The sequence below is a fragment of the Impatiens glandulifera genome, chromosome 1, assembly GCF_907164915.1.
Source record: "Impatiens glandulifera chromosome 1, dImpGla2.1, whole genome shotgun sequence".
NCBI classification, from domain to species: domain Eukaryota; kingdom Viridiplantae; phylum Streptophyta; class Magnoliopsida; order Ericales; family Balsaminaceae; genus Impatiens; species Impatiens glandulifera.
The window spans coordinates 97,809,140-97,834,699 of NC_061862.1; the positions used below are offsets into that span (position 1 = coordinate 97,809,140).

At 28.5% G+C, this 25,560-nt stretch overlaps 1 protein-coding gene across 1 annotated transcript; it reads left to right on the forward strand.

The window, feature by feature from the left end:
- The first annotated feature begins 20,573 nt into the window (after nucleotides 1-20,573).
- LOC124937757 (cytokinin hydroxylase-like) lies at nucleotides 20,574-24,420 on the forward strand. The gene is made up of 5 exons (XM_047478079.1): nucleotides 20,574-20,856; nucleotides 20,940-21,166; nucleotides 21,258-21,499; nucleotides 22,238-22,598; nucleotides 23,992-24,420. The coding sequence occupies exons 1-5, from the start codon at nucleotides 20,574-20,576 to the stop codon at nucleotides 24,418-24,420; spliced, it is 1,542 nt and encodes a 513-aa protein (XP_047334035.1).
- The last annotated feature ends 1,140 nt before the right edge of the window (nucleotides 24,421-25,560 follow it).

Consider the following 25,560-nt stretch of genomic DNA (forward strand, 5'->3'; position numbering starts at 1 on the left):
AATATATAACCGTTCCTCTTTACAGAAACTTAAAGATCTAGGAACTTAACAAAATCAGAGAATCTAAATATTTATAAATCGATACATCTTTATATCTTTATACCAAATTTATATATATATATATATATATATATATATATATATATATATATATATATATATATATATATATATATATATATATTCTTAATAACATGCTTTTATTTTTATTATGAATTGCATGCCTATAAATTTCATGCATATATATCTACACCGATATAATTTTTTCACATAATTAAATTAGGATGGCTCTGATACCAATTGTTAGAATTATCTAATTAGATCCTAATTCAATATGTGAGAAATTAAAATCTGAATGCTGGCTTACCTTAATTAATTGCATGAATCTTCTTTTTCCTTGTAATAGAAAATGTCTTTAATCTTCTATTTCTTTAGACTTTCTTTATGTGGAATGGTTCTTCCATTTGATGAGTAAGTCAATGCACAATTATTTATTATACAAGTGACCTTAAAAATTCCAACACTAAGTAACAAACAAAAGATAAATAATGGATCAACTAAGTCCTCTTGGGACTGTGATTATATATTTCTAGTATGAAATGAATCAATTACGTTTATTACAACTTTATTGTTTTATGGATTGCCATGTTTCTTGGCAGAACCCATGCTTAGATTTGTTATTATAGCAACAGTAATACATTTAAGATGAATTATTCTTATGAGATGAAAATTTGAATTGGAATTAGGGCATCTAAAATTTTGGTTATATTCATGTAATGATTCTGATTATGTCAAGTCGGAAGAAAATACCAGAACTCTTCTTATTGATACCCTTTCAAATAAAAGGTCACTAATTTTTCTTCTTATTGATACCCTTTTCAAATAAAAGGTCACTAATTTTTCTTCTTATTGATACCCTTTTCAAATAAAAGGTCACTAATTTTTCTTCTTATTGATACCCTTTTCAAATAAAAGGTCACTAATTTTTCTAGCTTTATTGGCTTTCTTTTTGTTCAAGGACAAACTCATGTAGGAGTTCTTATTTACTTTTTCTTTCCAATCTTAAAAGAGATTCTATGTTGGAAGTTAATTTTTTCTGTTTTTAAAGACCATAATTATTAATTCTATGTTGAACCCGATGGATGAATGTACCATAAGTTTAAAAGGAAGTAGGGTCGACGTACCCTGAGTGGAAGAGACCCATACATAGACAAGGAAAATGTGAGACTATTTATTTATTTTGTTTTTTTTGAAAAGTGATAAATTTTTCGTTGGTTCATAATTGACTTAAAGAACATATATTTCTATGCGAAACAAATCAAGTTGTGATATAATTGAGATGTGTTTAATATTAAAGCATTAAAAAGTAAAACATTATAAAAATAAAAATATCAATTAGACACAAAAATGTTAATGCAGTAAAGATATCAAGACACTAATTAATCGAACATATTAAAAATTTCAAAAGAGTCAAACTCGACATATTCATGAATCTGGATTCATTTATCCTGATTTTGTAGATAAGCAAATTAATCACAATTTATTTTTAATAAATGAGGATTATATAGTAGTGAAAACAAAATCAGCATATTTTGAATTTTCTTTATTAAGTGAAGTTATTTAATTGATCATTTTGTGAATGTTTAAGGAGAATGAAGTTAATTTCATACAAATTAAGGAGAACGTCAATTCAACCCACCAAAGTTTAATTGTAGCTTCATAAAAATGCTACATAAACAGTTTCAAAAACATTATCTGGAATATTTTTTTTTTTAGGATTATTGATTTATAAGGATTGTAAACAAAATAAATATTACTTTGACACAATTCTATTTAAAAATACTTTTCACCAGTTACTATGTAACAATTAATAATAGGGTTCGAGCAAAAATTTAATAAAATTAAACATATAATTTTTTTTAAAGTCCATCTAATAGGATATAAATGATAGTCGTTTAAGAATAACGATAAAAATAATACAAAAACAATAGTGTTTATCTAGTCACCAAACACACTCAAAACACAACGAGATTAACCATTTAAGCGTAGCAATTAAAACATAAAAAAAATTCTCACCAACGAACAAAATAAAAGATAAATTCTAGCATTAATGAGCTCGGAGGTCTTCAAGAAGATCAATTAGTTCATCGACTGCCTCCACCGGTTTTTCGGAAGAGATCTTCATATCGTCATAATAATAGTGTTGTGGAGTAAACGCATTGGTCGACCCTAATCACTGAACATCTTATGGTTCCTTACGAGCCAAAAAGTCCATCAGAATATAACCGGGATAGGGACTCATCGACTCAATCCAATTGAGCTCACATTTTTATCCAAACATTTCAACAATCGACGGTTGACTCAGGCATCACCCATTCAATGTCAATAATATTCCAAAGTAGGCTTCAAATCGCAGTCACTCATTTACAATGCAAAATTAAGTGAGGTACCGTCTCCACCTCTTTGTAACACATTATGCATTGACTATCTATTTTACACAATTTTTTCATACATCTATCATATGTCAAAATCTCTATTTGCATAACACTCCATCCAAAAACGAGATTTTTAAAGGGAATTTATAATCCCTTAACTTCTCTCATAGAAAGTCATACGGGGAAATCTCCGCAAATAATTTGTAACAATGATCAACCTTAAAGGAATCCATATCTCGCCAACATAAGATATCACGAAAAGAATGAATCACCACCTTGCGACCCACTAAGAGCACCATCCTTTCATGTAAGGTTACATCTCTATCATTAAGTTTTCTCATATATCTTCTACTCGCGAAACTATTCGAACGTTGATCTAACATTTCCTTACTGAAGAATTTCTACATATCGTGGTCGAAGTGAGGGTAGGGAATAACAATACAAGAATTCTAACACGACACCAAATATCGTCCTAGAAGTTGATCAATTAGTCATCACCTATCGAGAATTTGCATTGCCCACAAAACAACTTTCACATAGTAGAGATGTCTCTTCAAGCGCTGCAACCAGCTGGTTGGGGGCTAGTTTTGGTGAACCATCCAGACAAATCCTTTCCATATTTGCATCTTATCATATCAACCCATAAATAGTTATGCTCCGAAAAGAATCTGTTGCACAATTTTGACAAGAGAGCTTTGTTAAATTAATCTAAATCTATGATTCCCAAGCCTCCTTGATCCTTGAATCTCTTCAGTTTAGTCCAACTCACCAAATGTCCAAAGGAGGACTTAGAGGATCCCCGAAGAAATTTGTACATGAAAGTGAGCATATAAGTCAATGTACTCTTGATGAGGACCAACCGACCTCCTTTCGAAATCATCTTGCTCTTCTAGACAAGTATTTCCTCTCCATTTTATAAATAATTGTGTCCAAAAAGGCTTTGGAGCGAACTTTAGCACCGAGAGGCATACCAAGATAAGTAGACGAAAATCTTTTAATGATGAATCTCATAATAATTGCTAAATATATTTTCCTCCTATCAGAAACAAAGTTTGAGAAAAAAATATTAGACTGGCCAATATTGACCCGGAATCTAGAGAATGCTTTAAACAACCATATAATATCACGCATATGTTTGATATTTTTACATGTGGCATGTATCATGCATATATCATCAGCGAAGAGCATATGAGAAATGGAAAAAGGAGACAACATTACCCCGCAATCCATTCCTCTGATGAGACAAATTGTTTCACGAACTTGAACATTCTAGAAAGTGCTTCCATGACAATAATAAACAACCTCACCTTGTCTAATACCCCTTAAACTTTCAAAAAATCTTTTAGGACTTCCATTCACAATCATAGAGAACTTGGCCGAAGAAATGCAGCATCTAATCCAACCGATCCATTTTCCCCATTTCATTCTACCCATGACATCAAATATAAAATTCTCAATTCATGTGATCATATGCTTTCGATATCCAACTTAATAAAGGCACATTTATCCTCTTATAGTTTGCTCAAAAATTTATCGACCCATAAAAACCCATCTCATTAGTCGAAATTATCAACTCAAGAATCCCACGCAACCTATCTAATTGGTTTAAAATTCTTTATATCAATAGTTCTGAGAGCCTTGTGGATTAGACAAATTAACGTTGAGTTCCAATTCTTATCGAAGGAAAAGAATTAGAAAAATGCTCAAACGCTTTCATAATATCAGATTTTAAGTAATATACACACCTTTTTTGAAAAATGTCTATGTAAATCCATTGCTTCTCGGAGCCTTATCACTACCACATTCCATGATTATCGCTTCCACTTTCTCAATTATGAAATGAGCTTCCAAAACACTCTTATATTCCTCATTGATACCATCAAAATACATACCATCCAATTTTGGTCTGATCGTGTATGGTTCTTTGCACAAATTCTTATATAATTGCACGATATTTTCCGAAATTATCGGTTCACGGTCGTGAAGAATTCTCTGAACCGAAATTGAGTTAATCGTAATGTTTCTCGCTTGCGCCTTTGATACCCCGTGAAAATATTTTGAATTCATATCCCCCTCTCTCAGATATAACTCTATTGCATTGTCTTGCTCCGTTCTCTTCTTCCTTATAGAGATCTAAAATGTTACTCATCAAATAAATACGAGAATTAACTTCCAAAGACGAAAGATCTCGGATCTCCTTCGTCCCATCAATCTCATTAATTTTATTATATAATTCTTTGACTTTTGCACAAAATTGCACGTTCCCCCACGTACCAACTTTTTAATAGCATCCTTAAGTTTCTCAAATTTACAAAAAGATTTGACAATGCCGAACCTGGGGATCTTGATTCCCCCCACCACTCTTGCATTTGCAACGAAAAATCAAACATAACCAACCACTTACTCTCAAACTTGAAGGGACGACACGTCCTAGCCACCTCTCTACGTACAAGCACGATAAGTCGATGATCCGAACAACTCCAAGGATGAACCTTCTGGAAGATATTTGTCACTCCTCGAAAAAACAATTCACTAATGAGAAATCTATCGATTCGGAACTTGGCAAACCCATCTTTTTCATTATCTCTTCTAAATGTATATCGCTCTCCTTTTAACGGTGGGTCAACAAGCTCAAGATTATCGATAGTCTTAAAGAACTCACTCATTATGCTAGTTAGTCTTCTAGACCCAAATCTTTTAAGTAGATCCATCACATCGTTCATATCACCCGCAAAAATGATTGGCATATCCTATAAATTTGCCACTTTTGACAATTCGTTAAAAAATGTGATTTTTCATTTTGGAGCAACGACCCGTAAACAACAATATCACCCAACAAAATTTGTCACCCATATTCCTTAGTTGCATACTAATAGAGAATTTCTCACTTCAATATCTAACTTCTCAAATAAAACATCGTTCCAAGCAACCAGAATTCCTCCCGACGCACCGATATAGTCATCAAGAGCATCACAACCACATAATCTCCAATTACATATATCCCTAATAATCCACTTATTTATATGTCGTATTTGTGTCTCACAAAAGAAATAGATTCCACTACTCATAAATCCTGCAAAATATTTTAGGATGCCACGTTTCACACTACCATTGATCCCGCAAACATTTTATCCTAAAATTTTCCCAATAATCTAAATTTTAAGCGGAGTATATCTAAATCGGCTTCGATGTTTGTTTTTTTGACTTTAGAAACCCATGAGGGAGGTTATTTATCTTTTTTGATCCGACTACTCTAATAATTATTAATCACATAAGGGATTTCACGAATTTTGGGCCATATTTCTAACTCTTTAGCAATATCTCTCTTAAGAGTGATTGAATTCCATTCAACGTCATGTAATGAATTGAAAATGTCTCACATATCTCTTCATCCACATCGTAATCTTTATTTGATTCAACCGACTCTTTCTCTAATAACTCGTGCACCCAAATAGACGACTCACCTATGGTTTCAGGATAAAGACACCCGATTGACCTAACATTAATCGTTTCGCCCATGGAAGTTCATAACTCTCCACCCTATATTTATTTCATTAGGTCACATTCAATTTCGATCTCTGAAATAGGATGTGGTGAACCCTTTGATTTTTGATACATAATCACCTCAAGTATATTATGAGGCTTACTAATAATAGTTGGATGAGTCTCTTTAGACTTTATACGGATATCGAATTTTAACTTATATGCGGAGAGTGACATCTCATTATCCAACCCAAACATAATATGCGACGATCCATTTTCAATTTTTCTATCCCGACTCTCCTCCAACACAAACTATCTAATATAGGTAACTTGTTTATAACAAGAGGTTCATCGTCACGTCGATGGACATCTATAACCTCTATATCCCTGACTTCTCCATTACACTTCTTAAGGATATTCTCTACATTGTTTTGCTCTAGATCCATAGAAGAAGACTGATGCGACATTTCTTGTTCCTCACTACCGAACATAAATCAGTCATTATTTCACAACACAATCGACGATCTTTCGGGCCATTACTCTATAAATCGACATACCATTTTCCACGTCGATCGTGTTTAGAAATTTCTACACAGATCCTACGCGAATTCTTTCCCACCCAACCTCACATTCCACTGATGTATTTTCATTCATCTTCATATATTCATATAACTCGTCTCCCACCCTCTTCAAACATTCATAGCTCCAACAAGTCGATAACAACCCAAATAGTTGAATTCAGATATCACAAATCTTTTCAATTTGGAAGGGTATTTTTTCGGCATGCACCATGTTACCATCCCTATCAGACTCGGTTATATGTACATGTTCACTAGCATCAAGAACATTGTACTATTAATAATTCCATTATTCGCAATATTAATGTGTATGTTATCAAGACGACGAATACATTCATCTACCATATTGATTAAAATCTTTGAATGGGGCGTAATAAAAATAGTGCGGACTCCAATCCAAATAACAACATACATTCTCCGAGAGTAAAATCTAGACAAAAACTCACCTCCAAGGGACCAATTCCAAGTCGATTTCGCTCCCAAATTGACGAAGACAAGAACCTACAAATCAATTTCAAATGGCCCATCCCAAACTCGATTGTTCTTCATTTTCCATTCTTTATCTCAGTAATAGCCACTACATTTGTTCGCCTTACCACCTTAGAGAACTCAAAAGATTGTGATCATGTCTTCATAGTTTTAGACCAGTCACTCCAAACAACACACCTTCCACCATTCTAAATATCAGCATACGATGTAGTATCGACCACACAAGAAATAGGTCATCATTGCACACCGGAACAACCCCTCCTTTGGGATACCACTACTTTCCTCGGCCTTACTGCTCATTCCAAGTTCAGCACAACCCTACCAATGTCAGAACCAGATTCAGAAACTATTTCCACCTTCTTACCTCTCACACTCCTCCAGCTCGCTTCCCCGAACCCAACTACTAAAGGTGGACTTTGGGGTATCACAAACACTCGAGTGAAGACTGGCGGTCTTCACACCCCTCTGGCTCCCACCACCACCCTTCTAGTTGACGATGACGGGAATGATTCCGCCCTCACCTGTGGGAGATCATTGACCAAGCGAACTTTACTTTCACCCCTAACGAGGAAAAACCAACATTTTCTATCATCTAAGTTGCCTTGCGGACGCACAACCACCGAACTCCAAACCAATCTTGGACACAACCCTTCATGAACCATACTTTTGTTTAAAATAATAAATAATTAATAATCTTGGAAAACATTAAATGTGATGATGAAGCTCAAGAGTTGAAGATGAAGCGTGAGAGGAAGATGAAGCTCAAAAGATGCATTGTTTAATGTCAAGAATTGTATTACTTTGAGTTCTAGATCCTTCTATATTATACTTTAAATTGAGAATCATTTATTAGTTTTTCAATATGAAAATTAAGTGAGTTGTAGCTACTTAAGATTTCTATCAATAAAATCATATTTTCTTATTTATAATATTTTCCACACTAACAAATTTAGTATCAAGTAAGGTTACGTTTCAATCTTGAAATGGCATCCACTCTATTCTCATACTCTCCAGGTCAAGTTCCTATCTTTGAAGACGATTTCTATGAATTCTGGAGCAGCCAAAAGGAAACATTTTTAATATACCAAGGTATTTGGGATATGATAGATGAAGAAGAACTCTATGTGCCCGATGAAGACGATGAATGATACGAGAAATTTGAAAAGGATCTCAAAAAATGAGATGCACTAACTTTGCGCTATATTCAACAAGGAGTTGCGAAAACAATATTCATTCGTATTTTTGGAGTAAAAATGGCCCAAGATGCTTGGGTGATATTGAAACAGGAATTTAAAGGTACGGAGAAAACGATCGCATTAAAACTGCAAGCTTTATGGAAAGATTTTGACAATCTAAAAATGGAGGATCAAGAAAAGGTACAAGATTTTTCTTCTCGTGTTTCCACTATTGTCAATCAAATAAAAAGCAACAGAGATGAAATCAAAGAAAAAGGTTTTTGAAAAGGTTCTTCAATGCCTTCCTCAAAAGTTCGATCATGTTGCTGCTGCGATTGAAGAATCAAAAGATTTGTCCAAGATGACAATATATGAGTTGACTAGATCTCTTCTAGCACATGAGAAAAGAATTAATCGCTTTATACTCCATCAACTGATCAAGCCTTCAAATCCAAGCAAGTACCAGAAGCGTATTCGAGAAGTAATCACAACAAATTAGGTATGAAAAATGAGAAGACATTCGGTTGGAAAGGCCAAACACCACAACAATCTGGTGATTCTTATTCTTGTATCATTTTCAAGAAATCAAATCATCAGTCAAAAGATTGTTATTTCAAATGCAAAAGATGCAAAATCTCTAATCATTCTCAAAGGGATTGTCAATTTTAAAATAAGGAGAAGAAAGAAGATGATGCAAAATTTGTGAAAGAATATTATGATGTTATGTTTGTTTCTTTAAATGATGAAGAGAAGTCAAAAAGTCAATGGTATGTTTCTCTAAATGGTATCTTGATAGCGGTGCTAGCAACCATATGAAAAGCAATAAAGATATGTTTGTGGAGCTCAACTCGGACATTATTTCAACTATTGTTCTTGAAGATGGTTCTTATCAAGATGCGAAAGGAAAAGGAACCATTGTTGTTCCAACTTCGGGATGTAATAAAAAGTCTATCATAGATGTTCTATATGTCCCTAATATTTTATATAATCTTCTTAGTATTGGACAACTTATTAAGAAGGACTTCTCGGTATATTTTGATGATAGAAGATACAAAATATTTGACAAAAAGAAGAATGTGGTTGTGGCAACTGTCGAAATGAAAGATATGACTTTTTCTCTCATGTTTCCATTGAAAAGTGATTGTGCATTAAAAGTGGAAAATAAAGATTTGTCTAAACTTTGGCATCTTCGATATGGTCATCAAAATCAATGGGGACTTCAGTTGCTAAAAGAAAAAAAAATATGGTGGTTGGACTTCCTTCTATTCAAGTGATGAATGATATATGTGAAGGTTGTATTTATGGAAAGATGCACAAGCTCCCATTTCCCAAAACTACATGGCGAGAAAAATCACCACTTGAACTTGTCCATTCTAATATATGTGGCCCGATGTAAACTCCTACTCCTGGAGATAAGAGGTATTTCATTCTCTTTGTTGATGACTATACAAGAATGATGTGGATTTATTTCCTTAATTAAAAGTTCGAAACATTTTCTATTTTCTTGCAATTCAAGTCTCTAGTTGAAAAGGAAAGTGGTCATATAATGAAGTGCTTGAGAACTGATCGTGGAGGAGAATATCTCTCAAATTCCTTTATGGAATATTACAAAGATAATGGTATCAAAAGACAATTAACCGTTAGTAGATCTCCACAACAAAATGACGTAGCTGAACGGAAAACCTGTACGATTATAGAGATGGCGAGAAGCATGCTGAAAGGAAAGAGAATTCTAAATCTATATTGGGCCGAAGTTGTTCACACAGCTATATATATTCTCAATCGATCACCAACCAAAGCGGTCAGAAATAAGACTCCATTTGAAGTTTGGTATGATAAAAAGCCCGTCATTGATCATTTTAAAATAATTGGGAGTACTACTTATGCTCAAATTTCATCTCAAAGTCGAGAGAAGTTTGAAGAGAAATGCCAAAAACTTGTGTTCATTGGCTACAGTGATGAATCCAAGGGATGTCGATTGATGAATCCATTGACCAACAAAATTATTGTATCTAGAGATTTTGTTTTCGATGAAAAAGTTACATGGAATTGGAAGGGGAAAGAAGTTGAAGACTTGGGATCACAACCATTTACTGATCCAATTGCATCCCAAGCTAATACATCCCAAGCTAACTCATGTCAACCTTCTGCACAAGAGTCAGAACCTGATTCAGATAGTCCTCCAAGAAAGACCGGAATGGTTCGAGACATTTATGATGAAATTGAGTTTGAATTATTTTCTTGTGAGCCACAATCATTACAAGAAGCTTATCAAAAAGAATATTGGCAAAAAATAATGAAGAACGAGTTATCTACAATTGAGAAAAAATCAACATGGGAACTCGTGGACTTGCCAGATGGAAAGAAAACTATTGGTTTAAAATGGGTCTACAAAGTAAAGTACAGTGAGGATAGTTTGATTCAAAAACATAAAGCTCGACCTGTCGCAAAGGGTTATTCTCAACAACCGGGAGTTGACTTCTCAGAAACTTAGGTTCATGTTGCAAGAATGAAGACAATCCGTACTTGTGTAGCCATTGCAGCTCAGCTGGAGGTAAATATATTTCAACTTGATGTAAAATCATCTTTTATAAATGGAGAAATTCAAGAAGAGGTGTATGTTGAGCAGCCTGAAGGTTTTGAGATCATAGAAAAAGAGAAGAAAGTTTATCGACTAAAAAAGACATTATATGGGTTTAAACAGTCATCCCGAGCATGGAACAACAAAATCAATAGTTATTTCATCAAGAAAGGCTTTAATCGAAGTACAAGTGAATCATCTCTCTATGTGAAGACTATTGACAAAGATTTCTTGATTGTATGTTTATATGTAGATGATCTCATCTATTTTGGAACAAACAAAGCTATGGTGGCAGAATTCAATAATCAAATATTGAAAGAATTTGAGATGACAGACTTGGGACTCATGAAATATTTTTTTAGTATACAAGTTAAGCAAAGTTCAGGAAGAATTTTTCTATCTCAAGAAAAATATATTGAAGATCTTCTCAAGAAATTCAATATGAGTCAATCCAAGCCCCTCTCCACTCTTATGGCATTGAATGAAAAAATTCAAGTTAACGACGATGGTGATAAAGCTGACTCAACTAGTTATAGAAAGTTGATTGGTTCCTTAATCTATCTCAACATAAGACCGGATATCACACATTCGGTAAGCTTGCTTTCTAGATTTTTGAATGAGCCAAGTTAAATTCATTTTGCAGCCGCAAAAAGAATCCTTAGATATCTTAAAGACACAAAAACTCAAGGCATTGAATTCAAAAAGGAAAGTGAATGTAAGTTGGTTGGGTATACAGATAGTGATTGGGTAGGCTCGATTGATGATCAAAAAAGTACCTTCAGTTATATCTTTTGTCTTGGATCAAATGTAATATCATGGAGCTCAAGAAAACAGAAATATGTGGCATTATCATCAGCCGAAGTAGAGTATATAGCATGTACTGATACAACTTGTGAAGTTGTTTGGCTTCAAAGAATTTTAAAGGACATGAAGTTTGAGCAATGTGAGCCGACAATTATTCATTGTGACAATATGTCAGCTATTGCAATGATAAAGAATCTCGTTTTTCATGCTCGGTACAAACATATTGAACTACGACATCATTTTATTCGAGATTTGGTTACTCAAGAAATAATTTCCATGAAGTTTATCAAGACGGGATCAGCCAGCAAATATAATGACCAAAGCCGTCTCGATTGACACGTTCGACAAATTCAAGAAGAAACTCAAGATTACTAATTAAGAAGTGTTAAAAATAATTAATAATCTTGAAAAACATTAAATGTGATGATGAATCTCAAGAGTTGAAGATGAAGTGTGAGGAAGATGAAGCTCAGGAGATGCATTATTTAATGTCAAAAATTGTATTTTCTTTGATTGAGTTCTAAATTCTTCTATATTTTTTTTTATTTATAATATTTTCTCACTGACCACCCTCTCCCTCTCTTACTTTCTAACTCATTTTTTTTTCTTCCCTACTTTAATATGTTGAATCTGCTTAAAATCCATCCATGATTTAAACCTCTTGATTATACTTTAAACCAATTTTGAGAGAGATTAGAAAACTATTTTCTAAAACCCTACCTAGAGCTATCCAAAACATAATCGTATCTTGAAATGAGTAGTTTGGATTAGGTTGATTAAGCATTAATTTAAGCTTAAGTTTCTTCCGCGTTACTCAGTCTCCAAGTTTGAAACTCGGAGCCTCTGATTTGTTTTGTTAATAAAAATTATTCTTTAAACTTTACTGAACTTTAATTCATTTTAAACCGGTAATTAATCAATTTACACAAATTAACTAATTATATATATATATATATTTATTTATTTATTTGTCTAAACTGATGTTTTTAATCATAATAAAGATAAAATTGTAATATAATAATATTTTATAATTTAGCCATTACTTAAGATTTAGTACATGGACATGACCTCGATCTATTTAAATTGATAATATTATTAATTTAGTTGAACAATATAATGTTGAAAATGAAAGGAAGATGGATAAATTTTATAGAATTACTTTATATTTAAAAATTAATTACAATAAAATATTTTGAATTACATATGTTTTCAATGATACAATTTTTATAATTATATTTTTATAGTTTTGATGGTATCTTTATTTTTTTTTTAAATAAAGTAACTATAGTCTTTTATTAAAATTGTCCAAAATAATGAAAGACATAACTATTTTTGTTGAACAAACATAATCAAACAGTGCATAGGAATGTCAAGAATAATAAATAAAGTAAATCTATCAATCTTATGTTTAATTTGATAGTTTGTGTTAATAGCTTATAAGCATACTCCAAAACTTTGAATTCTATTCAATTTTGATGGGAATCTAATTATCTTGATGTGTATTTTGAGTTTGGTTGAGTTGTTAGGTTCTAAAAAAAATTAAGACCAGACTCATACTCAAACCATTTTATAGGGTAAAATACTTTTATTATATATCAAATTTAGGACTTGTTTGATGAAATTGATTTTTGGGATTTTTTAATTTTTTTAGTATTTTATCTTAAAATCAAACATCATTTCATCCACCATTCTAAAAATCTAATCAATCATTTTATATATTTAAATATCAAAATTATACTTTATTTATATAAAATTAATTTATATTTAAAACTAACAGATATTTTTTACATTTTAGTCTTAAAAACTAGTTTTTTCAAAATTTCTTCAAACAATATTTTTTTAGGAAAAAACCCAAAAAAAACTTCAATAACAAAAGATCAAACCAGCCATTAGCCCCTTTCTTAACATTTTAATTATTTAAAACGCAATGTAATTTTTGGATTTCTCTTTCCTCCTTTGATTTTTTATTTTGACATTTAGGTTTATTTGGCATCATTTAATTCCTCCGTATCAAGGGAGGGTTCTTTGGCATCTATTAGTTTATTGTTATCTATGTTTGCATTGGCCACATCAGCATCTAGTCTGATAAGGTATATTTTTTTCAACAATTATTTCATCAATTATTTCAATTTAAATACTAAAAATATCATTTATTTAATTATATAAATTAATTAATTTTTAAAAAGTAATATTTTTGACTTTTAACCATAAAAATTAATTTTTTAAAAGAAAAACTTAAATAACCAAAGATCAAACCAGCCCCAAGAGACTCGACCACATGTATTTTCTTATTTTTTTTTTTTTTTTTTTTTTTTGGTGTGTAAAACACGGAGATTTTTTTTTTTAATAAAAAGATTTAAAAAGATATTAATATATATAAATAAAATAAATTTTAATAACTTTAAATAGAGGGTATTTTAGTATTTTGATTGATAATAAGGGAGTGAAACAATGTTTGATTTTTTATTATTATTAATATAACCCAAAACCGAACAAGGGTATTGTTTAAATAACAATAATGATTCCTAAAAGATGAAAGGTCACAGAGGTTACATGTTCGATTCTCACTTAAGACGTTTTAAGTTGAATTGAAAGTCATGATTACAGGTCATGCTAGCTTCCTACATTAAGAACAGAAAACTAATATTTTCTAAAAGCAATTCATCCTCGTCTTATTAAAAAAAAATACATTCAAACAATATTTTTAAAATTCAATTGAAAACCTAAAAGATAAGGAAAAATGTATAAAGAGAAAGAGTCTAAGAATTCCACTCCACGTTCACTATTGAAAAATTCTTATAATTCTCATTAACACAATCAATAAAAAGAGACGTTGTGACACATTGCATCAATCATTTAATGAAAATAATAAAAAATTCGAAAATAGTAAAGAATTCCCAAATATATAATCTTAATAGTCAAAGACTTTACTAATATCCATTTTAAAATCACTCTGTGTAATTCAATTTTTTACAATAACCTTTGAAAAATCTCTGCATAATTTTTTTTTATGTGAAATGAATCCCCCTAAGATAAATATTGATTATACAAGACTAATAAGATTAAAAATAATAGACTTAAGTTATTTTTTAAATATTTTATAAATAACATTGGAACATTAATTAAATAATATGAAAAATCAAAATTCTCTTTGGTGACTTGCCCAAAGAAAGTGTGTAAATACTATAAAGTATAAAACTCTTGTAGTCAAGTTAAGAACAATAACATTTCATTGTTTGAGTGAGGTCCTAAAGAACTGAGGGAAAATGGTTACGGTATTCAAGGAGTCTGGAAATAGAGCCTTTTGAGAAACCTTCTTTTGATGTGTTCTTAGAGTTTGTTTGTTGAAGAAGGCCCATTAATAGAGTATGAATTTTAATGGAAGCTTTAGAACAAGGAGAATACTCTCAAATTATCTCTTTTGTCACCCTTGACTTGGATTTGAAAACAAATTTGAGTGTACGATTGGGAGGGCGGAATTGTTAAATTAGGTGAATGATGTGATTGAGGAAATTTCAAACTCGAAAGTAGGTACAACGTTATTATGACTGAATAGCGAAGAACATGACGATATTGAAAATGAAATTGCAAACTAGAATGAGAACAAAGACAATGAAGATGTTCATTGACTAAGAAATGTGAACAAATGCAATAAAATTCAAAAGGATGGACTTTTATCATTTATTACATCCACAATTTTTGTAACTCTTAGGTAAGGACACTAATAGTGTTAAAGAGACTAAAATTATGAGAATAATTTAGAAGATTAAGAACGCAATTTGATTATAAAAAAAAGCAACAAGACAAACAAAAAATAGTAGAAACTTCAAAACTAAGTAAATTATGAGTAAAAAATGGAAAGTTTTAAACATAATAGAGAAAATAATAGCCTCATCCATGTTAACATCAACCCTTTTAAGAATCTAAATCTCGTGGATTGATCTCTCACTATTCAAGTTTTGACTTTTGTAAAATATCAAATTGAAAACTTTTAATATATATATATATATGGTTGAGTATCTAAGAAGATTTTATTAAACTCTACAAGCCTCTTGGACCTTGATCGATTTAGTTTAAATAATTTATTAACATGTCATTTATTCCATCAAACAATCAAGCAATTTAATTTTATCAATTAAAATATCATTTATTCTTATTTTATTTTCTACAAAATTAAATATTAAAAATAATAAAATAATTTTAATAATTTAACTCATAATCTATGGATTCAAATAATGAACTTAAAAAAAATCCTAGTAAGAATGAAATTAATGAACACAAAAATGTCATCACAAAGGGCAAATCCGATGGTGATAAGATAATGAAAATTTTGAGATGTAATGAAAATTGACGAGCTCAAATAAAAAAAAGACCGAAAAGTCTCAAGTTCAAAAATATATATTTAAACTTCAAAGCGATGTGAACTACAAAAAAAAAACGTGAAAGACTAACTCGCGAGGATGTGTTCAGAGAACCAACTCCCTAAATAACTTAGTTTTCCGTTTAACTTCTCAAACTAACTTACTTTATTGATTCATTCTTAAACTAACCTACTAGGTTACTATTCAAACTCAGTTTTTTTTAATTAATTAATTTATAAATTTAAACTCATTATGATTATATATATATATATATATATTTAAATTATTATTTGTATAAATTAAAATATTTATATTTTGATATATATTTAAATTATTATTTTTATAAATTTGATTATTTATATTTTAATATATATATATTTCAATTATTAATTTATATAATTTTTTAATAAGAAAATCAATAAGTTTACCGAACACTTCCACCAATTTTTCAGAAAAGATATTCTCTACTGCCATAACAATATATGATAATCTTATTCTCAATAAAAATTTGAGAAAGAAGAAAAAACAACGAGGTCAAAGTTGTATTCGAACCGAATGGATAACTCACAAACGACTATCATTTATGGGAGGTGTGGCCAAGAAGGTCATACGAGGCGTAGTCAACGATGTCTTGAGCAAAAATCGTCAATAATTTAGAGAAGTGATGTTTATAATCGTTTTTATGAATAGTTAATTATTATATTATTATCGTTAAAATATTAAAATTTATTAGTATTTATAAATTATTTATGAGAATGCTAAAGTGAATATTTATTACATTATATAAATAATAATTGAAATATAAATATATATATTAAAATATAAATAATCAAATTTATAAAAAATAATAATTAAAAATATATAATAAAATAAAAATAATTAAATTTATAAAAAATAATAAATTTAAATTTATATCAAAATATAATAATTTAATTTATAAAATAATAATTTTAAATGTAAATAAAAATATAAATTATTTAAATTATAAAAACAATAATTTAGATATATATGAAATTTATAAAATTTATAAAATAATAATTTAAATATATATATATATATATATATATATATATATATATATATATATATATATATATATATATATATATATATAATGAGTTTAAATATAATAAATAAATAAATTTTTAAAAAATGAGTTTAAATAATAAACTAAAGTTTGAGAATGAATAAACCAATTAAGTTAATTTGAAAGTTGAACAAAAATTTAGATGGTTTAAAGAATTGGTTCTTTGTTCGGAGAGGAGTTGGGGAACAAACACTAGCTCTCACCATGTGTTTGAGTTAAAAAATGTATGATTATGTTGTATTGATGGAATAAAATCATTTAATTTATAACAAATTAATCTATAATGCTAATTTGTTTCAATTTCATCTTTTAGTACATGTGTCTCTATCTTACTTTTCAACCAACAAAAATATAATAATTTTAAATAATTAATTTTTTATTTTTTTTAAATCAGAATTTAAATTTATAATCTTGATTTTTTTTTAAAAAAAAAAATCATACTAGTCTATGGATCCCCACTTTATATGAATATTAATATTAAAAACAAAAAATCAAACCAAATCAAAACACCCATATCCATATTATACATTTTTTAAAGAATAAAAAAAATCATAAAATTCCATGAAAAACAACAAATTATATTAACAAATAAGCAAAAGAAAACATTTGAAGGAAAGAACCAATAAGAAATAAATAAAATTTACAATAATCTAGTGCCCTAAACTTTATTCAGTTTGAATTATTTGAATAAGTTTTAAGTAACTCATTTATTATTATTTATTAATAAGTTTTATAAACAAAACTGAAGAGAAATGATAATTAATTGAAATTAATGAAAGAACCAATTAGGAATCTTTCTTCTGAAATATAGAATAGGTTTGATGTAAGTACATAGATGCATGGTAGGATCCGATATTATAAACCACGTTATAGCTTCGTGTCTTTAAGGACAAGAATGAGATGCCAATAATAATTAATTATTAATTTGAATACAAGATCAAACCCACCCTTAACCTCTATTCAAAGGTCAATTTTTATTCGACCTTTTTCATATATATAAATATTCCAATCTGATCTCAACAACTGTCTATTAGAGATGAGTGCTTTTGTTTGTATATACAAAAATAATTAAAGATGAAAAATTAACAATTTCTTTCTCTTTTTTCTCTTCTCACACTTTATCATTTTTCGGTGGAGTCACGTCATTCCTCCATATTCTCTCTCAAATTCCTTTCACGTATCACTACTCATAATTAAATTAATTTAATACACAAATTTTGAATAGATACTAAATTTAATTAATAATTTGGTAAATTAAATTAAAATGTTTGTTTTTATCCTATAAAGAAACATCACTATTTGATAATACTCATACTTAGAGCTTGTTTTATGTTTGATTATTGGGAAATTTTATAAGGGTTTTTTAAAAATAAAATATCATGTTTGATTAAAAGAGTATGTTAGTTGAGATTTTAAATAAAATATTTTTTTTAATATTTTAATTAATCAATGGAGTAATTATATGAAAAATATATAAAATGTAAAGTTTTAAGAAAAAAAAATATCAACTTAATTTTTGTCATTGCACGTGTATACAAGGCTATATTTAAATATTTTTTTATTTTTTAAAATTAAAATCACTTTCTTACATATCATTGATATGATATCAATTAAATTTCAGAGAAAACTAGTAAGTTGACAGGATTGAACCTTGGAACGCTCAACGGTGTTTTTGTTAAAATTTCTTTGTTTTTAATATGTATTTAACATTTTAATTTAATTATAAAATATTTGAAATTAATTATAATTTATTTTTAATCTTAAGATTAATAGTTTTAATTTATATATACATATATATTATATTTAAAAACAAATAATTTTAAATAATTATATAAATAAAATATTTATTAAGATTAAATTGTTATTTAAAATATATAATTTGTTTTCTTATTTATTAGAATAAGTTTATAATATAAAAAATAATAATTATCTAGTTTAATAATGCATTATATATATATATATATATATATATATATATATATATATATATATATATATATTTATTTATTAAAATGGTTAACATTTCAAAATATTTGATTATAAATTATTATTATTATTTATTTGGATATTTATTCAGTAAATATTTTTTAACAGCTATTTAAAATAAATTTTATAAATATAATTTTATATAAAATAATTTTTTTATCTTATTAAAAAATTTAAAATAAATAAAAACTTAATTTAAAATTATCGTTAATTTTAAAAATTGTAAATAATATATATGCTAAAATTATTAATTTCATTAAAAATTTCAAACTATTTAATTATTTTTTATTTTATAATAAAATAATAATGTTAAGATATTAAATATATATTAGAAACATAATTATTTAATATAGGCTTATTCGGATAAAGGTTATTTAAATAACATGATTATTTAGAAAAATATTGATATGTGATTATTTTGATAAGACTAAGATTTAAAATTTTTAAAAGTGTATTAATATAAAATAATAAAATAAAAATTAATAATTTAAAATATAAAATATTTTTGTATTTTATTTAATAAATTAAATAATTTAACTAGTCTAAATCTAATAAGCAAAATTAATATTTGACTTGTATTAATAATATTTAAATTCATTGCCGTAACATTCATGTATATGTGGCAAAAATTAACTTTTATATATTTGGGTGAGTTAGAGAAGTTTCATCAAGTTTCAGCTATAAACAAAATATTTTTATATATTAAGTAAATTTGAGACTAAGCCAAGTTAATTGTTAAATATGTTAATTTTTCCATTAAAATTTCAAATAATTTATTTAATTTTTTTTTAATAATATTGCATTATCTTTTATGTAATTTTTTGATATCTTGCTACAATCTTTTGTATAACTTAGTTTATAATAATTTACTATTTTAATATAAGGAATTTGTAAATTAGTGAAGATAGTCTATTTTTTAGAAGAAAAAAAAGCAAACAAACTTGTAATTAATGAAAAATAGTCTATTTTTTAGAAGAAAGAAAAACAAACAAACTTGTAATTTCTAAATTAATGATAAATAGTTTATTTCTTTTTAGAAGAAATAAAAGCAACCAAACTTGGAATTTGTAAATTAATGAAAAATAGTATATTTTTTTTGAAGAAAGAAAAGCAAACAAACTTTCCAAATTTGATTAATTGAGTTAATTTGGATTTATGAAAGAAAAAATTAACAAACTTATTCATATATATTTAATTAAATTACATTATTAAACTTTTATAAATCAATATATGATTCATATAAATTATTATCACGAGTAGTCATAAAAGTCGACTTAAGAGATAAAATTATTATGAGTTCGATTCCATTTTAAAACCCTTTGAGATTAAACGAGTTAATTATGAAAGTGAGTGTAAGGTTAGTTCTCGTCCAATTAAATAAAAACCAAATCATATAGATTATTAATAAAATATATATATATATATATGACCTTCCTTTCTTAACTTCTTTAAATATGGATCACTTGAAAACTCCATTAATCTCTTCATTCATTTCACACTCAATCATTCTCTCTCTACACACAATAAATATCATTAGTGAGTAATTTGCACTAATCAAACAACATTTCTTCATCTATCTAAACACCCCATGGAAATGGCTATTGCTATAGCTATGGCGACTCTAATTGCTCTGTTTTCTCTATTTCTCGGGCAAATAGCTTACCAAACCATAACATGTTATTGGCTAACACCAAGACGAATCAAACATATAATGGAGAAACAACTCATTTTCGGACCCAAACCTCGTTTTCTCCTTGGAAACATCCTAGAAATGACATCCATGATCTCCAAATCCACTTCCTCCTATATGCCCTCAATTAACCACGATATTGTTCCTCGTCTCCTCCCCCATTTCCTCGCCTGGTCCTCAACTTATGGTCCGCACTCTCCATTCAAATAAATAGTAATAGAAAAGAATGAACACAAGATTTAACGAGATTTATTGAATGGGTTTTGACAGGAAAACGATTTATATATTGGAATGGGACAGAACCAAGAATGTGCTTAATGGAGACAGGGCTTATAAAGGAGTTACTTACAAAATACAGCACAAAAGCAGGGAAATCATGGTTCCAGCAACAGGGCTCTAAGCATTTCATAGGGCGGGGCTTACTCATGGCTAATGGCGACGATTGGCATCGTCAACGACGTATCGTCGCCCCAGCTTTCATCGGTGATAAACTCAAGGTACTTATCTATCTGAGTTTGAGTTTGGACGAGAAAACATAAAAATGTTTCAAATAAGGTTATATATTTTTTTGGGTACAAATTGATGCAGAGCTATGAGGGATACATGGTAGAATGCACTGAAGATATGCTTAATACATTGGGAAAAGGGATTGAATCAGGAAAAACCGAGTTCGAGATTAGTGAGTATATGAATCGACTCACTGCCGACATTATATCTAGGACTGAGTTTGATTGTAGTTATGAGAAGGGTAAACAAATATTTAATTTGTTAAAAATCCTTCAAAAGCTATGTGCCCAAGCTAGCCGCCACCTCTGTTTGCCTGGCAGTAGGTGAGTCAACTCAATCTTCTTCTTTTTCAAATTAAGATAATACCCATAAATAAATAAATGAAAGTTTAGAATCTTTATATTCTTTAGTTAGCTTTCTTAAATTCTTCAATCCTGACAATGAAAGAGTTGATTGTCAGTCACCATTTGTTTTAGGTAGATGATTTTTCTAGTTTTGCTCAAATGACAAATTCTGATCTTTCTTGTCAATTGTCCCCCCATGTGTTCTTTTTCATTAGGTAATAGAGTGCTAGTTTTTTATTTACATTGTGGGGTTAATATAGTCGAACTACTAATAACCATAAGAATGTATTTAGCCTTCCACTAATTTAGAATTTTAATGAATTTTTTAGTATTTTAAGTTCTTTTAAAATTTTTTAAATATATCTGTATCATATCACTACCATTTTAACCATTAAATTAATTAATTAAATTACCAAAATATGCTAATCTAAAAATGAAATTACTTTCAATAAAAAAAACTAGTGTAATTTAGGATTAGTTTGATTCAGTTTGTTTTCTTTTCAAAATATTCCCATTGTGATCTATTCTTGATCAAACGAGGTATAGTAGAAACTAGAAACAAATAGATCAGTGTCACGTCTACCATATGCCCGAAAAACATATAACATTTCGACGCCGTCAAACGTGTGAATGTAACCGTTGCCTGAATTCCTGTCCTTGAACAAACCCATGAATGATTTTAAATAAAGTTTAACATTTTTTTATTCTGAAATTCAGATTCTTTCCTAGCAAGTATAACAGAGAAATAAAATCATTAAAGATGGAGGTGGAGAAGTTATTAATGGAGATAATACAGAGCAGAAAGGATTGTGTGGAGTTTGGCCGGAGTAGCAATTACGGGAAAGATTTGCTCGGAATGTTGTTGAATGAAATGAAGAAGAAAGATAGTTTGCAGGTTATAATGGACGAGTGTAAGACTTTCTTCTTCGCTGGCCAAGAAACTACAGCTCTTCTTCTCACATGGACTGTTATGTTGTTGGCTAGCAATTCGAATTGGCAGGATAAGGTTAGGGATGAAGTGATGCAGGTCTCTAATGGTGGACCTATTACTATGGATCATCTCTCCAAACTTAACTTGGTAAGCTTCATACTTGTTAAAAGTTTTTGTGTTTGTTTAAGGATGGATCCAAGAAGATTTGAAGTTAGGTTAGGTTTTTTTGAAAATGTAGATTAACATAGGATTTTAACTATTTTTTAGAATTAAAAAAATAAATAATGAATTGAATTAAAAAAAATTAGACGATAATATCACATTTTTCATACAATTTTATTATTATTTAAGATCGGTTTAAACCTGCTTCATTCTAACAGGCGGATTTAGTTATTTTAAGAGTAATTTTTAAAATATCAAAAAATTTGATTTCCAAAGTGAAAGTCATGATATGGTTTTCATCCTGTTTCTTATCATTTAAAAAGAAATTGAATTTCATTAGTAGAATGTTCCTCACTTCTTAAATAAATAATAGAATGTTCATTATTTGTATTAAATTTAAGTAATTAGTAACATACAAAGCTTAGTCAAATGATGAGTCAAGAGAGACACTTATAAGTCAAACTAATTTAGAATTTTTTGTTTTTTTAGTGAACCAGCTTTTGGAAACTTTTTAAAACAAATATATAATTAGTTTAAAAAATTACCACTACTCTTAATCATGTCCTAACTTTAATTTAAAGTATTTTTATTTGAAATTGATCTATACACCAAATTTAAATTTATAATCAATTCAAAGTTGTGGTAAGAGCTTTGTAATGGTTAATTGAGTTTATTTTAAATAATTAACCATACTACTAATTTTATTTTTCAAAACTATTATTAAATATTATAAAATTTTAATATATATATATATAGATCATTTTAATTAAATAAATCAATTTCACATGAACAATATGTTTCCATATAACTCACAAATTATTCAAATCACCCATAAGAAATAAGGTCTAATTCTTGACATAAATTCACAATTTATTATGAGAAATTAATACATTTTATTTAATATAAAATTTAATTAATTTGATACTTGAGATTAATTTTTATTTAAATTATAAAAAAAAAAATATGATTGATCAATAAATTTTAAAAAAACAAAATTATACTAATTGTGAAAAAAATAACAAGTGGTTATTTGAGATTATTAATTGCAAATAACTCAACTAAAAAAACTAATAACTAATTAATCATTCATATAATTTTAATTATCTATTTAAAAGTACATATTTACACTATTAATGTCTTAACTAAAAAATAACTTAAATTAAACATAACATTGAAAACAGTCACAAATCAAACAAACATAAATGTATATTTAATTGTAATAGCTAAGTGGTGCGCCCATATGGAGAGAAAATAGTAATGGAGAAGCTTTTTCCAATTTAAAATATATAATTGTAACTAATTTATAATCTCTTTGGCTCCTTATTAATTCATTGTTTAATTCTATTGTAACATGAGTCTAATTTATTTATTTATGTAGTTAACAATGGTGATTAATGAGTCACTTAGACTCTATCCTCCAGCAACTGTTTTACCAAGAATGGCTTTTGAAGATTTCAAATTGGGAGATCTAGACATCCCAAAAGGCCTATCGATTTGGATCCCGGTTCTAGCCATTCATCACAGCGAAGATCTATGGGGAAAAGACGTTAATGAGTTCAAACCAGATCGGTTTGCCTCAAAGACTTATTCCTCGGGTCGATTCATCCCTTTTGCTGCTGGCCCAAGAAATTGTGTGGGGCAGTCATTTGCCATGATGGAAGCGAAGATTATATTGTCCATGTTGATATCGAGATTCAAATTCACTATTTCGGATAATTATCGTCATGCCCCCGTGGTCGTATTGACCATAAAACCTAAGTACGGAGTACAAGTGTGTTTAGAGCCGATTGATCGGATTGATCGGTAAAGAGTGATATTTTTGCGGAGCTCTTAATTTTGTTGAGCATTAATTTTTTGTGGTTATGAATTTTGAGAAGAATGTTATTATTTAGCCTTGCAAGTTTCTACTAGATGAACATTGTAATATGTTTCTCATAAAAAATGATCATATTTTAATATCATTACAAAAATCATTCAACCATCCTAACTAAAAATAAGATAATGATTTATATTGAAGAAATACAGGTACAATGATTGTAATTAAAAACTAATTAAAGACAGATAAAAAGTGTTTATATACTAATTGAGTGTGACTTTATGATTAATTGTTTTAACAAAAAAAAAAGGTTATGTATTCAATATATACAACTTTCTTAATAAAACATTAGAAAAATAAAATAAAGTAATTATATGGGTGGACAAATGATTACATGGTTTTTATTTTATTATTAGCCTTGTAGCTGCCTAAAAGCACTAAGTATATCATGCAATAAAAGATGTATTGTTATCTTTTTATATTAAAATTTAGAATTCTTTTCAAAGATCTTCTTTTTCAAAATATTATTTTATAATTAATATTAATATATATATTTGTAAGAGAAAAAAGAATTTTATGTTTTCTTAACCAACTATTACGCGCCCCTTAAGCTAGCTTACTTATTATCACATAGTTTTTAAATGTTATATATTTAGTAATTCTAAATTCTTCAAATCACTTGTTTACCTAATATATTTTAATTCTTCAATTATTGCACAAACGGTTCGATTTTGTGGTTATAATATTGGTTTGATTGATTTGGCTGCGCTCGGATTCAGATTTTTTAAATCCAATTATTTAAATGATTTTGTGATAATTTAAAGGTGGATATTTTTTTAATAAAAATACTTAAAAAGTATAAATATATAATAAAAAATAAAAAATAATAATTTAAAATATAAGTATTTTGGTTAATAGTGATGTGATAAAAGATTGATGTAATATACTTGGTTATTTAAATAATCAAAAACATAATTTTCAATTTTTTTCAAAATGAGATAGGGGTAGAATATCATTCCCAACGGGGATTTTTTTTATCTCCTTTCTTAACTCAAGGAAAATCCATGGATAACCCTATCATCTCCACCCGTAGGAACTACGAGATCACCCTAAGGATACTTTCGGTATCCA

Coding starts and splice junctions, on each gene's coding strand:
- LOC124937757 (XM_047478079.1), top strand. CDS start 20,574: ATGGCTATTGCTATAGCTATGGCGACTCTAATTGCTCTGTTTTCTCTA. Junction 21,167..21,257: donor TCATCGGTGATAAACTCAAG/GTACTTATCTAT, acceptor AAATTGATGCAG/AGCTATGAGGGATACATGGT. Junction 22,599..23,991: donor ATCTCTCCAAACTTAACTTG/GTAAGCTTCATA, acceptor TTATTTATGTAG/TTAACAATGGTGATTAATGA.